The following is a 16,247-nucleotide window of genomic DNA, read 5'->3' on the forward strand; positions in this document are numbered from 1 at the left end:
GGTTGACAGTAATCTTTATTTTGTAGTTAATGCTAGTGAAACACGTGAAATGAAAGCTCCACCATAAACTGGTGCAATTTGTAAAGCCGTGAAGTCCCAGAAAAATTTTTTATACTCTTTCATTTTTTTACACTCTTGAATTAATCCTGCATGGCATGATATCAATTTCTTACATATTTAATATTCAAAGGGTTTGGTGTTAAATTGGCAGATCATTTATTGACAAACTAATGTATTTACTTTCTCTTATTAAGCATAATAAACTTTTTCAGGTGTATATTAAAATGGAATTACTTCATAGCACCATTTATACAATTAATAATTTTCCCATTGGAGGGAATAAACTTTTGTCACACCATTTTCACACACAGATACCATGAAAGCGATACTGTCTTCATGAAGAAGTGTGCATTGATCAAACAGGCACACTGCACAAGAACAGACGCATACAAGAAGATAACGGTCTGAATCTTTCCAAGCGGCAGCAATGCTCTGAACCAAGATTCTCCAGACCTGGTACAACCAAAGTTCCTTTGGGATCTTCCAGTCCTCACCATCAAAGAAATGCGCAGCAGTCAGAGCAGAGTAGAGTTGGGGCAAACAAGACAAGTCCCCAATGTACGGTACTAGCGGCTATATGATGTTTAATGAATGTTAGTGAATGGATGAGTGAATGGGTGGGTGGGTGAGTGTGTGAATGTGAGTGTGTGTGAACAGGGCACCCAGATGGGAAAGGTTTAGTTAAGGTGGGCACAGCGAGTAGCGGTGTTGTCAAGTGGAAACTGGTTGGTGTCAAGGGGCAGTCGGGTGATTAAGGGAGGTGATTGGACAGGCACACTTTAGAGTTAGTCAGGTCTTAGACCGGATTTTAATCTGTCTAATATTTCCTACTTGACCTCTCTAGTTCAAAAGTTGGGAACTGTTGACAGCTTCTGCAGAACGAGAATTTGCCCAGTAGAAATTTAAAGTTTGCATGTGGGTCTAAATATTAGGATTTCCATAGGATCTTGAAGTACATTTTCAGGATACATTCAGTTTCCAACAATCTGAGGCCAGGATGATTTGGTCAATGATCCTAGGTTTCAGACTAGGTACAGATGAATAATGGAATACACTGGGTACTGCTGTCTTTAACAGGCTGGAGATCATGTAAGAACCCACCTGAATTTATCGTCTTCAGCCCCAAGAAAATTTCCCCAACAGTCCCCATTTATTCACATTAGAAAATACGGAATACTTCCATCCATTATCCCACTAATGATCAAAAGCAAAAATGGTCAGTTCATCAATTTGTGCAATAGTGATCTTTCAATGGTACAGTCTTTTCAGCTGACTCCTCTAACCTTCTGTCTAAATTTGGATTATACAATAAGGACCTTAACTGTTATTTTGAAATGTACTGTTGACTTATTCCTGAGCTTGAACTGATCTTCTATCATGTTTTCACTGCTACAGAAGTGATACTTTGACTCCACTCTCATGCTGGCAAGTTAATATTGTCACATGCTATACGCTTTATTTCATTTAAAGAAAACTTCTAGTTGGAACGATTAAAAATTGGACTAAGATTAGACAAACTACTTTAAAAAAAGCAAAGTTGCTTCAAGTTGAAGATGAGAGAAAATGAAATCACCCCTAGGAAAGGGAGACTGCCTACAATCCAAACTGATCAAAACTTAATAGTTCTTAGTAAAGCACTACATATTGACACCATGGCTGTCATAGACAAACCTAAGTTCGCTTGGAAATACACACAACAATATTATTTCAAGGGAGTTTGAGAGTTTTTGGGAGATTATTGAAAGGTAATCTGCTACATCCACTTCTCTCTCCAAAAATCTACCCAGTTTCCATGGAAACAACTTGCAAGAATAACATCAAGGAGACAAGACATTTAAAATAACTGTAATATTCACAACTGCTGTTGCATCCAAGAAACCAGCAAACAAAGCTTGGTCTCCAGTTAAAACTGTACATCTCAAGAACACTGCACATTAACTACTAAACTGCACATTATTTTATCTTCTGCTATATTAGGCACTACGTTCTTTTAACTTTGTACATATAATTATGTATAAGAGAATGAGAGAGAATCCAAGTGACTGTATTAGAGTCAAATGCTTCAGTCATGTCCTTACTATTCTTTTTCCTTAGTTTAGCAGTTAAATTAGTTGGTCTTTCCTTCACTCAAGGAAAACTTGTGATTGGCTCCTTATTGCTCACAGTAAAACAAGTTGACAATTAACTGGAGGGAGGCATAGCCTCATGCTAAAATAAACTTAACCATTATTGTAATCAACCAAGAGTAGCTAGCTCCACCATTTTTAACTTGGTCTAATAACAGATAATTATTGAAATTTCTCCCCATTTTAAGTGAATGGGATCGATTTTCATTCATTTTGTCTGATGCTAAGAAGGCAAAAGAGGGCAAAGAACGAATTAATAGTCTCAAAGTGAATGTTTTGACAATATTATGGTTTAAGAGGTGTATTTTGGCCTGGGTTTTTTTTTGAAGAAAGGTGCTTTAAGACAGAGATTTGGAGCTGTGTATTCAAATCCAACACAGTACACAGCTTGTGAAGCGTTGGGCTTTTAAAAAAAAAGTTGGAACAGTAGAAGCAGCCTGAATGAGTGTGATCAAGCTCCCCCAGAGGTGGGGTTTTTAGTTTTAGTTTCTCATTGCAATAACTGATGAGATGTTGAAGCTGGGTTTGGATACTGCAGCATATCTCTCCCTGCTACTCTTTCTACGAGTTTATCTCAATGTTTTTGCTCCTGGACTGGAGAAATGGTTGTGAGGCAATCCATTTTACTGAATTTCCCTTTGCAAAGCATGTGTTTATGGGATATTACTATATTGGAACAATTAATTGGTAATAATTATACATCTATTATTTTGCTAAACAATTCGATAGAGTTACAACTTAGCAATTTACTTCTTTTGTTTTTATTTTGTTCGTATTTTAACTGCAGTGTAAAAAAAAAGCGTGTTTTGCTTAATGGCAGTAGTGGTAGTTGAGTAGTTTGACCAATCAAATTACATTTGGAATACTACACCTCATTCTCACCTTTAACATTAGATAAATTTAGGGTCTAGACAATCATCTGGATATATTTTGCGGAGGGGTGTGGTCTTGTCCATAACAAGGCGTACCCTAACTGACACTTTAATTATGTAAGTGGCCTTCTGTTAAGCACAAAACCAATGAAAGATCAGCAACCTAAGATGTTAACTGTGTTTCTCTTTTTAAAGACAGTGTCTGGCCTGCTGACTATATCTAGTAATCTCTTTACTACCCTGTAGGGCCCTTTGGAACTAATCTTCCTCCAGGAGCTTTAGAAGTAATATTGGCCACAGATACCTCTAGACAATTTCCCGAGCATTACCTTGCTGCTGAACTGGCCAAATGCAATATCGCTAGGTGTTATGCTTATCAAGAAGACCGATAACTTAAAAAAAGCTCAAATTCCTAGTGACCAACTTAAGAAGACAACAAGATTTCAAGTTTCACAAAATGTTACTCCAATGAACAAACTAAAAAGCAAATCTGACTAAATCCCATGTTTGCAGCAAATTATACTTTAAACTACAAAGAAACATAGAAACAGAAAACAGGAGCAGGAACAGGCCACTCAGCCCAACCCACTATTCAACATTATCATGACTGAGCCTCTGTTCTTAACACCATTGTCCTGAACACTCCTTATAGCTTTTCGCATCATTAGTTTAAAAAAAATCTACTTTGTTATTAAATATGTTCAGTGATTTGGCATCCACAGCATTCTGTGGTAAAGAATTCCACAGGGTCACCACTCAGTAGGTGAAAAAATGTCTCCTCATCTCAATCCAAAATGGTCTGCTCATATGCTCTCCTAGAGCCTCTGGCCTAGGCAAACATCAAACCTGCATCCAGTTTGTCCATCTCCATCAGAATTTTATTCATTTCAATGTGATCCCCTTTCCTTCTCCTAAACTGCAAATGAATACAGGCCCATTTGACCCAATCAGTCCTCATAAGACAAAATGCCATCCAAGGAATCACCCTGGTGAACATGCACTGCACACATTTTCTTAGGTAAGGAGACCAAAACTGAACACAACACCCCAAGTGTCTTCTGACAAAACATCTGTACATCTGCTATAAGACTTCCTTGCATCTTCACTCAAAACCTGCTGTAATGAACTTTTCCCATTTAAAATGCAGTGTAACCAAAAGATCTCCCACTTGACAACTCACTGACTCTTTAATCCCCCCAGAATCAATCTAAAATGAATCTGTCTTCTCAAGGGTTTACTGCCACTCTTTTTCTTTCCCAGCCTGTTAGCTATTTAACCCAGAAATATCTTTTAACACCGGTTTTTTTCTGGAATTTCTCCCTCTAACTCAACCTAGAATGGAAATTTACTTTGCCTCATTGGAAACTTAATTTAAAAGGAAACATTGCAGCAGCGATGAGAGAGACAGGAATGAATTTTTGGAGGTGGAAAGAAGAAAACATTCTTGGAAATGCATTTACTACATTTTTCAAGAAGTGGTTAGGTATGGTTTTTAGGGCTAAAGGGATGAAAGGCTATGGGGCGAAGTCGGAACAGGGCACTGTCTAGGATGACCATCGATGACCATATTGAATAGTGGAACAGGCTTGAAGGGCCGAATAGCTTATTCCTATTCTTATTCTCTATGTTTCTATGACTGATTGGCAAGGAATCATGTGAGCACAGTTTTGTAATGGCAGGTCACAGAGGATACATAATGAAGATGGTGAGTTTCTTTTATTTTTCAAGGTAGGTGGCAGCGTTATTTTGGCTATTCCAGGGTGACATCCACACTGTCAGAGTTGAGTACTCACACTGAATTCAAAATATTGCAATGAAATGCATCGTAATATCTTCATTTCTGTTTTCATTAGATCCAAGAAAAAAACATGTCATGTGCACCAGGTTACCCTTGACAGTATGTATTGTCAGACTACACGTAATTTTCAGCACTTTCAAAGCTCTCGACATCATTGTTTTATCTTGCGTTTGATCAATTTAAAAATTCAAGAAAATCATTAAACTGATTAAAGGAGACAGTCAGCTGCAGCTCATTTGCATTGGGGCACTGTTACTGAATAAAAGCCATAGAAAGCCAATGGAATGTTAAGCTGTACCTTTTAGTAATATTTAGAAAACTGCTGAATTATCTTTTTGCATCAATTAATTGCCTCGCTGATAAACATTCTTCCTCGTGCAACAGAATTTTAAAAGGAAAGTAAACATAGTTAATTGCTGATAAAGGACATGCATGCTGAAACTCACTGGAGTTTCATTACTTCTCATCAGTAAATTGTGAAAGTTTTGATTTTCTAATCCCTATATTGATAAAACAATTGATGAATTAAGATTAGTGCAACAACACTGCACACCAGAATGGACTATAATGTTAGTTTCAGCATGTCAAACAGTTACAATCATCTCACAACTGATAAAGTAAAAGAAAACTCAGTAAATAGGTGGAGTGGGACCTTATCAGTTATTTGCCAGAAGAGAGTTTCTTTTAAAAGGAAGACAGCTACGAAACCTAATGTTTGCATTTCCTATCATTTACCTGACAAAATAATCCAGTATAGAAACATCATACCAAAACTGCTGAGGTTATGTCAAAAACATGGTAAATTTTTTTGAAAGAGTAAACTGTTCTATTAAAACAGGTATGGATAATGATGGCCATTTCTAGTTCATGCATTGCTATTTGCTATCTACAGAAAGCATTCCCAAATCAGCAAATCTCTACACTAACATAGTTGTACAAAAGAAAGGGCTAACTCAAGAGAAACGCAATTCTAATAAGTTCAGTAGGACTGTATGAAAGTAAGTGGGTGAAGGACTGCATGCTTTTATATTTAACAGCATTTCTACTCAACACTACGTCTCTAACATGTCTACATTCCTCAGCAATGCAAACATATCTATTACAGTTAAGAGGGTAAAACAAGAGCATGCACATCTTACCTTGATGAACTAATAATTTGATATTTTAAGAGGAAATGAATGGGAGAAAGAGCTAATATTAGATCAAGTTATTTTGATGGCAGATTCCATTAGTAAAATGTTAGTATGTGGCTTTTCTCAGAAAAAGAAACTTGTAATATCTAGCTTTCCAGCCACTAAGCACCAAATAGCTTTTCACAAACTTGCGGCACCACCAAAGCTGTGCAAAGCAGCAAATGAGAGAAGTACTTCAGATGTTTTATCTTCCCTTCAGCAGGCTGGGATGAATGATATCAGGGTTTTGTGTTGCAAGGAAACAAGAAATTAAATGAATAGCACAAAGATATTTGTGCACTCTCCTCTTCCCAATCATTACTAACCAATGTCATTCATAATATGATCATCCGAAGACCACTTCAGTTGAGGTACAATAAACCCAGTGCATATTCTGTTTCCAAAACAGTCACACGGAAGATTTTAAAATGTAGACTTTTATTCACTTTTTCCCTGTTCTTTTAACTGACTGATAAAGGATTGAAACATTTCATCTACAATATAGTTTAAATATTCACCAAAACCCATCAGTTTCCATCCCAGCATGTAACTACAGGTCGTCTGCCACCAATTTCATTTAAAGTTGGGTAGGTGGATGATAAAATAAAAAGTTATATTTATTGCAAACTATTGATATAATATAATTGATACTTTCAATTTGACAAGAAAGTTAATGACAAGTTTAAGATCTGGGGTGGTGATATACATTGAAGATCCTGTCGCTTTCCTCAACTCACTGAATTGCTGGTGCATGAGACAGAGCTAATAAAAGGCATCTCTCACGGCCATTGCTGTAGGTAGGACTCTTTTAAACTAAGAAGCGGTTGAACTTTCTGCCTAAACAAACAATGAGATCGCTTTCCTATAACAGCATTTTCTAAGAGTTTGGAACTAATGAAAGCAATTCATCATATGCCTACTGACCATCTGTTATAGTCATCAGTTACACTGTACCATCCAATTTGCAATTTTATTTAAACATCATTACAATGTGTGAGAAAACTGTATAATTTTCTCCTAGCTGCACATTGCAGGGATGTTGATATCTTAGTCAACAGGGTCTTGGTAATGGTCCTGTGATTTCCATTTACAACTTCTTTAGGCGCATTTTTTGCTTCTTTATTTTCAATTGTGGAAGGTCCTGGGTTGTAGTGGGTCGCATCCTGCCTATAAGTCAGAAGCTCCATGTTCAAGTCCCACTTGGCAGCCAATGAACGTGCATTCATAATGCAGTTTGTGCAGATAGGCTGTCGCCCATATTTTCTTCCAACACATGCCAAAAGCAGGAAGTAAAAGAATGAGAAATATCTTGTCAACCATGTGAAGAAAGGAAATTGGGGTCTCAACCATCATTTGCCCTGATCACAGCATGAGCATTAAAGTTCAGACTACCACGTCCATTCCGACTCCTTAGGGAACCAGTTGATTCAGTTGGTCAAACAACTGCTGTGAATCAGATAGGTGCCAGTGCCGCACAGTTTCATCCCTAATCAGACTGGGGTGGACTTGGACCTGTCTCTTTGTCCTACCCACAGTGGAGGTCACAATGTTGTCGGTCAGATCTAGATTTGGGCAGAGAACCGAAGATGATGTCCACGAATACCCTGCTTTTACCTTGCATCATCACCCCTTTTCTCATTTAAGTACCACTGAACTCTGTCCTTAGACAGAACTCCCCATCACTTCAAAACCCAACTCTTGGCTGTATTTTTCTCCCTGGCTCTGGAATTGCTTTTTAACAATTAAATCTGCAGTGTTTTTCACTTCTTATGAAAAATCATCAATTTGAAATGTTAACCCTACGTCTCTCACAACAGATGCTGCCTGACTTGCTGACTCTTTCCAGCATTTTATCAAGTACTTGGCAGCCATGGATATTAGTACCTTATCGTACTGACAGTGGCTGTCTCTGGCCTATTCATGCCTGCTCTTAAAAAATACTCCTTTTCAGGTATACACATGACTCTTTTCAAAGTTACTATTGAATCTGCTTCCACCACCCATTCAGGCAGTGCTTTCAGATCAGAGCGGCTCAGTTTGTAGAAGGTTTCTCATCATCCCTCGGGTTCTTTTTAATTATCTAATTATCCAATAAAGTTCAAATTATCTTAAATCTGCATTTTCCAGTTATCAAGAACATACTGATGTTCAAAAAATACTCCCATCTACAATGTTCACAGTAAAAAAAGCATATAGAAAATTTCAATAACAGTGATCTTCCTATTGATAAATTATGTGCGAAAACACCTCATTTCCTCTTATTTTCCATTGTACAGCAGACAGATCCTGGAGAAAAAAACCATCAACTAACTGTTGAAAAAGGTAAGGAAAACACATTAAAATGCTCCTGAAGTTACAGTATTCTTACTTTTAATTCTTTTTAAAAAATCACCAAGACAGGAAAGCAGAAAAACATTTATATGCTGGAAACAGGAGTACATTTGCTTACAAGAGTGTAGTTTCACAAATTACCCTGTCAGAAGGAAGTGTACATATGTACGATAAACAGAAATAAACTGAAACTTTGCCGATAGTCCATTGGAATGGGAAGGTTAAAAAGCATTCTGGTACTTACTCTGAAGAATCTATGAAGTATATTACAAGAGCACCAATGCTGAGAGCAAAAACCAAGACCACCTGAAAATGTGAGAAAGAAACAAATTTAAGTGAAGAATTTAACAAAAGCAAATTGACCTACTAATCAACATTAACTGTATCTACGCAATAATAGAACATAGAACATAGAACAATACAGCGCAGAACAGGCCCTTCAGCCCTCGATGTTGCGCCGACCTGTGAACTAATTTAAGCCCCTCCTCCTACACTATCCCATCATTATCCACTTGCTTAACCAATGCTGGCTAAATTCAATGTTTGACTGAGGTGTGTTGTGTCTTTACTTTAAATATTTTTTCTCTTATACTTCACATAATAATAAATTCATCAATTTCTGGGCTCATAGTTCTATGTTCCACTTCAGTAATAGTCAAAAGATTTTATGTCGGCATTGGTAGTTAGGTCAGCATGTATTTCCCATCCCCAACAGCCCTTGAGCAGGAGATAGTGAAGTGCCTTCTTGAACAGCTGCAGTCCAGGTTGAGTTAGGACACCTGCAATGCTCTCAGAAAGGGATCCAGGATTTTGACCTTGTGACAGTGAAGGAATTGTGATATAGTTCCAAACGAGGATGGTGAGTGGCTTAGAAGAGACTTTGTAGGCAGTGGTGCTCCCATCCTTTGGCTGCGCTTTTTCTTCCAGGTGGTAGTGGTCACAGGCTTATAAGGTGAATTCCGTTACATGACAAAATTGTGGGCAATATTTTTGGTTGGTTAGTTGATGAGATTGTCAAATTTGATGTAAAATCAATTACTCGGTAACAATAAAACTTTATTAGATATACTTTTTGACTTAATTTTGGAACAGCACAACCTAACTAGTCAACACTACTGATACTATGACAGCAAATGCAAGATCAATGGTTGGGTTGAATGGTCTGAAGTCAAGCAATATTATCCTTCCATTCAACTGAACAGCTCCAATGGTGGATCTATACTCAAATCTGCTTCTTCTTTTCAAATATTACTTCAGTAACTGTGTAGATGTTGTTTTGTGTTATAAATCACATACTCATACAATGTATTAGTAAGCCACTATGTCTCTGCAGGGTTTTGGGACAGTTGTTTTATTTTAGGAAAGTAGGATAAAAGGTTCTAATGAAGAATCACCAGGCGTGAAATGTTAAATCTGCATGCTGCCAGATCTGCTGAGCTTCTTCAGCAATTTCTGCTTTTATTTCAGAATCTCATTTCCCTTTCTTACCCTATAGACATGCAAATATTTCCTTTGCAAGTATATACAAGTGTTCTTTTTTCTTAATTGGCTCTATGGGACAGGAGTGTGCTGGTTGGTCAAACATTCCAGATATTCAAGAGATATGCATAAACTGCAGTACCCTGAAGTTTCAATCAACATCCCTCAAAAAAGCAATGTAAAAACATTAACAGACCTGCTAAAATTAATGTAAAAACACACAGTAAATAGTAGAAATATAATCCAGGGTGTATACATATCTCTGCTATACTTTATTTACAGCATAAATACTTGGATATCACGGTACAGGTGGTATATATTTTTTTGCCAGGTTGTCAAGACTGCTTGTGATTAAGGTGCCGTTTAAAACAAAGTTTGCTGTATCTGATTTTCTTTACTATAAAACCTATTTCCACCATCCTTGCAAACTATGCATTCCAGTTAATAACTTACATCTTTGTCTTCTCATTGCCAAACCTCCTGCCAATGGAAGCACTTTCTCACTATCTACTCTAAACTTCTTTTCATGTGTAATTTTGAAATCTGCCTTTAATCTTCTCTGCTGTAAATACAGCAGCCCAAATTGTCTAACTTTCTTATTTCATTCAAGTTCCTCAGTCCTGGTGTTGTTCTGGTAAATCTCCTCCCCATTTTCTCAAAGGTCTTCATATCCTAAATAGAAGACCATAAGCGCTCCAGCTTCACAGCTTTGTGTTATGAGGGGAGATTTGCTGAACTCGACATTTTCCTGTAGAAGAGCATGGGAAGGGTGTATGATTCAGGTCTTTAACTCACACAGTTATGCAAATGCATGCAGATAACATAACTCTGAATGTTAATGCACAGCTAAAGAATATATGTTCCACATGGTAAGCCTGAAGTGAGTATTTTTGTTGAGCAGTCACCATGGGTTGCCACAGACTCAAAAAAAAATTGAGATCACGAGTTCATGACACACTTGGGCCAACAGCCACTGAACTCCAACAAAAACTGGGACTTCTTCCCCTGGAGTGTAGGCAGTTAAAAGGTGACCTTATAAAGGTGTATAAAATCATGAAACACACAGATTAGGGGAAACACTTTTGCTCTTCACCTTGGGCAGTGGAGTTCAAAACTAGGGGCCATATTTTGAGGTGAGAGGAGGAAGGCTTAAAAGGGACCAGAGGGGCAACTTTTTCACACAAAAGATGGTTCATGTATGGAACAAAATACCAAAGGATGTGGTAGATCTAGGTATGGTTACAACATTTAAAAGATATTTGGATAAGTACATGAATAGGAAAGGTTTGGAGGCACTTGAATCGAACACAGGCAAGTCAGACTAGTTTAGTTTTGGAAACTTGGTTCCAACTTGACCATGCTGACCAAGTGTCTACATGACTCTCTAACAGGCATGCCACGTGTAGCTAGTAGGAGAAACACCAGTTATGATGACTTGACACATAGTTTAAGTATAATTACAATTAAAAACAAAATAATTAATCAGCTACTTAGCAGTCATTCTATTTCAGCTGTTGACACAAGGAGCATGTGAAATATTGTGTACACGCTTTTGCTGCATGAACAAAATTGCATTATCAGCATGACCAGAAATGACACATTTTTAATGCGCAGTTCCTGCAGCATTTTTTCAAAAGGAGTCTAACTCCAAGGAAATCAAGTTGGCTTTTCATAACTTAAATGGGCCCAAATCAGAACTAAATTTAGATCAGAGTGTAAGGTTCTTTAGGGCTATCTGATGCATTAAATATATAATGTATCTTTACAAAGATGGTGCCTGGCCTTTTTCATAATGATTAGAACCTCCACTTCTCCCACTCTTTCATGACCATCCACGATACTGAAAGAATAATTTTTTGTGTAAACAAATTAATTCTTAATTTTTCCATTATTTACTTCATTTTTGCATTAATTTTTCTATCCCGGTTCCACAAATTAGGAAGTGGTGAACTGGCCACCTCTAGGCCAAGCAATATAAGGTTTCGAGACAGACTCAGATGTTTACAGCAGAGAAGAAATCCACTTGGCCCATTATGTCCACACTAGTCTACAAAGATTTGACTACACTATTCCTATTTTCCCACCGTTGGCTAATTATTCTGGAGGCAGTGGGAACATAAATGAATATCTAAATACTGCTTAAATATGACAAGAGTTTCTGACTCAACTAACCTTTCAGGCAGTGAACTCCAGACTCACATCACCTTATGAGTGAAAAGCTTTCCTCAACCCTCTTCTTAGCCCTCTTTCTTGTACCTTCAATCTAAGCCCCTGGTTATTGTCCCCTCTACAAATGGAAAGATGACTCTCATTGTCTTATACATCCCTATCACATCTACAGCTGGCCAGTAAGAGGAAGGATCAGAGCAAACTCTCAGCAAAAAGAAAAATTACACATTCAACCTTCACAATGCGATTTGAGTCCTTGCTTTTCTAACTGAACCTAAATTTGGAGCTCTGATTGCAATAATATATAGTCACTCATTTTATATCCACGTACATGCATATCTACACATTTAAGTACACATACATAAAGCATACAAAAATAAAAATAGAGTTCTCGCTCCTTGTGATCTCAGGCAGTCTCTCAGGATTAAGATAGTTGTTTTCAGTCTGCTTGTTGATTTTTAAGATGGCATTTAAGTCCAATGCACCATTTGAGGGCTCTACCACATGCAGGGGCAGGTGGTGCTTCAAGCACAAGACACATACACAGTGACATACAAATATATAAAACACATGGGTCTATATAAATATGTGAATGCATCTACATATTCTGACGGAACCAGAGGAAAGAATAAGAAAAAGCCCTAAAATTTTAAGTCAGCATGATGAGATCTGCATGAAATTTATATTAAAAAAAATGAGGATCCCATCCTTGATGGTTACCCTTTACATTGTTATTAGCTAGCCACAGGCCCAGAATCCCCAGGTAATGCAATGGCTTCTTAATCAAATTGTTGGCAAATTACAATACAACCATTAAATGAGTTAAAAGACCAACTGTCTTTATCACCAACAACTAGCACATTTTACAAATGACTTATTTTTGATGATAAAAGATCATAAGTTTAAACTTAACATTCACCATAAAGCTGTCAAATATTATAATGCAAGGTGTATTTTAAAACAGAACTTCATATATGAAGTGCAAGTCCCAAAATACAAGTAGAAAGATTTAGGCTAGTTCTTTGAAATGATTTATTTTAAACAGGTCAGAAAGTCATTTGGAACTGCATTAATTCCAATAAATCAAGTGACTGCAGTCAGGCGTCTGGCAGAATCTGTGGTGCTAAGGGATAGAATGTTTATATATTATGTATTGTAATGGTTGTACTGCTGAGTGTATGACAGACAAGAAAGCTGTTGGCTCTATTGTTTTGAGCTCAGTTCAGATGAATCAGGAGTTCAATTCATAGTGTAAGGAGCAGCTTCTCTCAGCAGGAGATTCAAGCTTTTCATTCAGGGGAACCAGCACCCCCAGTCAAAGTGTTTCCATTTGTTCAGCTTTTAAACCAAGAGAGTTTGGAAAGAAATCTACAACTTGCTAGAACTGAAAAACTTTAGACCCTCAGAATCATAAAAGTTTCAGGCTAGTGGATTTGGAAAGAATCATTAAATTTCTCTGGAATCCAAAATAAAGAAAACAGGAGGAATCAATTAAGTAAAAACTTTAAAATGTTGAGGTAAGAATGAAGATTCTCTGGAATTGAGCAACTGTAAAAGGGTGTGATGGATACTCCCCTCTTCTTGGATCAGTGTAGCTCCAACAACTAATCAACAAGTGCAATATCATCCAGGACAAAGCTGCCTGGCTCATCCACACACATCCACAAACATTCATTCCCTCCACCATTGACACTTAGCAGCAGCAATGCGTACCATCTACAAGATGCACTACAGAAATTCTCCAAAGCTCCTTAGACCATATCTTCCAGATCCACTTCCATCTAGAAAAACAAGGGCAGCAGATGTACGGGAATACCATTACCTGCAGACTCCCCTCCAAGCCACTCATCACCCTGACTTAGAAATATATTGCTATTCCTTCACTGTCACTGGGTCAAAACTCCTTGAAATTCCTCCCTAAGGGTAAGTGGGTCAATCTACAGTTCAAAAAGGCAGCTCACCACCACTATCTTCTCAAAGGGAGGTAGGGATGAGCAATAAATTCTAGCCATTTGTATCAAACAACCATTTAACACGGAGTCTGAGAGGTGGCAAAGTGCATATCCCATGAAAACTAAAGGATAGTGTTGGAAAACAGGTTAAAACCTTGCTTTGTTGCTTGTGTTCAGATCTGTCTAAATATCTTTTATACATGTATAGCGTCTTCCTCCTTTTGTGGATTAAACATGTATTGCATAGTTAAAAACGATCATAAAGTCCCCACAGTGGGGAAACAGGCCATTGGACCCAAAAAGTCCACACCGCCCCTCCAAAGAGCATCCCACCCAGACCCAGTCCCCTACCTCTGCATTTCCCATGTCTAACCCACCTAACTTAAACATTCCTGGATACTATGGGAAAGTTAGCATGGCAAATCCACCTACCCTGCACATATTTGGACGATGGGAGGAAACCACACAGACACAGGGAGAATGTGCAAACTCTGCACAGATAGTCACCTGAGGGTGAAATCAAACCTGGGTCCCTGGCTCTGTGAGGCAGCAATGTGACATTGCAGCCTTATGTCTAAATGTTACAAAGCCAACTGCAAATATTAAACGACAACAAAATGTGAGGCTGGATGAACACAGCAGGCCAAGCAGCATCTCAGGAGCACAAAAGCTGACGTTTCGGGCCTAGACCCTTCATCAGAGAGGGGGATGGGGAGAGGGAACTGGAATAAATAGGGAGAGAGGGGGAGGTGGACCGAAGATGGAAAGTAAAGAAGATAGGTGGAGAGGAGAGTATAGGTGGGGAGGTAGGGAGGGGATAGGTCAGTCCAGGGAAGACGGACAGGTCAAGGAGGTGGGATGAGGTTAGTAGGTAGATGGGGGTGCGGCTTGGGGTGGGAGGAAGGGATGGATGAGAGGAAGAACCGGTTAGGGAGGCAGAAACAGGTTGGACTGGTTTTGGGATGCAATGGGTGGGGGGGAAGAGCTGGGCTGGTTGTGTGGTGCAGTGGGGGGAGGGGACGAACTGGGCTGGTTTAGGGATGCAGTAGGGGAAGGAGAGATTTTGAAACTGGTGAAGTCCACATTGATACCATTAGGCTGCAGGGTTCCCAGGCGGAATATGAGTTGCTGTTCCTGCAACCTTTGGGTGGCATCATTGTGGCACTGCAGGAGGCCCATGATGGACATGTCATCTAGAGAATGGGAGGGGGAGTGGAAATGGTTTGCGACTGGGAGGTGCAGTTGTTTGTTGCGAACTGAGCGGAGGTGTTCTGCAAAGCGGTCTCCAAGCCTCCGCTTGGTTTCCCCAATGTAGAGGAAGCCACACCGGGTACAGTGGATGCAGTATACCACATTGGCAGATGTGCAGGTGAACCTCTGCTTAATGTGGAATGTCATCTTGGGGCCTGGGATAGGGGTGAGGGAGGAGGTGTGGGGGCAAGTGTAGCATTTCCTGAGGTTGCAGGGGAAGGTGCCGGGTGTGGTGGGGTTGGAGGGCAGTGTGGAGCGAACAAGGGAGTCACGGAGAGAGTGGTCTCTCCGGAAAGCAGACAGGGGTGGGGATGGAAAAATGTCTTGGATGATGGGGTCAGATTGTAAATGGCGGAAGTGTCGGAGGATGATGCGTTGTATTTGGAGGTTGGTAGGGTGGTGCTTGAGAACGAGGGGGATCCTCTTTGGGCGGTTGTGGCGGGGGCGGGGTGTGAGGGATGTGTTGCGGGAAATACGGGAGACGCGGTCAAGGGCGATCTCGATCATTGTGGGGGGAAAGTTGCGGTCCTTGAAGAACTTGGACATCAGGGATGTGCGGGAGTGGAATGTCTTATCGTGGGAGCAGATGCGGCAGAGGCGGAGGAATTGGGAATAGGGGATGGAATTTTTGCAGGAGGGTGGGTGGGAGGAGGTGTATTCTAGGTAGCTGTGGGAGTCGGTGGGCTTGAAATGGACATCAGTTACAAGCTGGTTGCCTGAGATGGAGACTGAGAGGTCCAGGAAGGTGAGGGATGTGCTGGAGATGGCCCAGGTGAACTGAAGGTTGGGGTGGAAGGTGTTGGTGAAGTGGATGAACTGTTCGAGCTCCTCTGGGGAGCAAGAGGCGGCGCCGATACAGTCATCAATGTACCGGAGGAAGAGGTGTCCCAGATGTCCATGTTCTTCAAGGACCGCAACTTTCCCCACACAGTGATCGAGAACGCCCTTGACCGTGTCTCCCGTATTTCCCGCAACACATCCCTCACGCCCCGCCCCCGCCACAACCGCCCAAAGAGGATCCCCCTCGTTCTCACGCA

At 39.6% G+C, this 16,247-nt stretch overlaps 1 protein-coding gene across 11 annotated transcripts in view; it reads right to left on the reverse strand.

Annotated features, from left to right (window-relative positions):
- Positions 1–16,247, reverse strand: part of kcnma1a (potassium large conductance calcium-activated channel, subfamily M, alpha member 1a) — an 828,270-nt gene that overhangs the window by 415,285 nt on the left and 396,738 nt on the right. For all 11 annotated transcript variants that reach the window (XM_059640355.1, XM_059640354.1, XM_059640351.1 and 8 more), the window contains exon 3: positions 8,604–8,665. In XM_059640355.1, the coding sequence (XP_059496338.1) occupies positions 8,604–8,665 (62 nt within the window). The remainder of the gene's footprint in view (positions 1–8,603; positions 8,666–16,247) is intronic.

The sequence above is a fragment of the Stegostoma tigrinum genome, chromosome 37, assembly GCF_030684315.1.
Source record: "Stegostoma tigrinum isolate sSteTig4 chromosome 37, sSteTig4.hap1, whole genome shotgun sequence".
Lineage (NCBI taxonomy): Eukaryota > Metazoa > Chordata > Chondrichthyes > Orectolobiformes > Stegostomatidae > Stegostoma > Stegostoma tigrinum.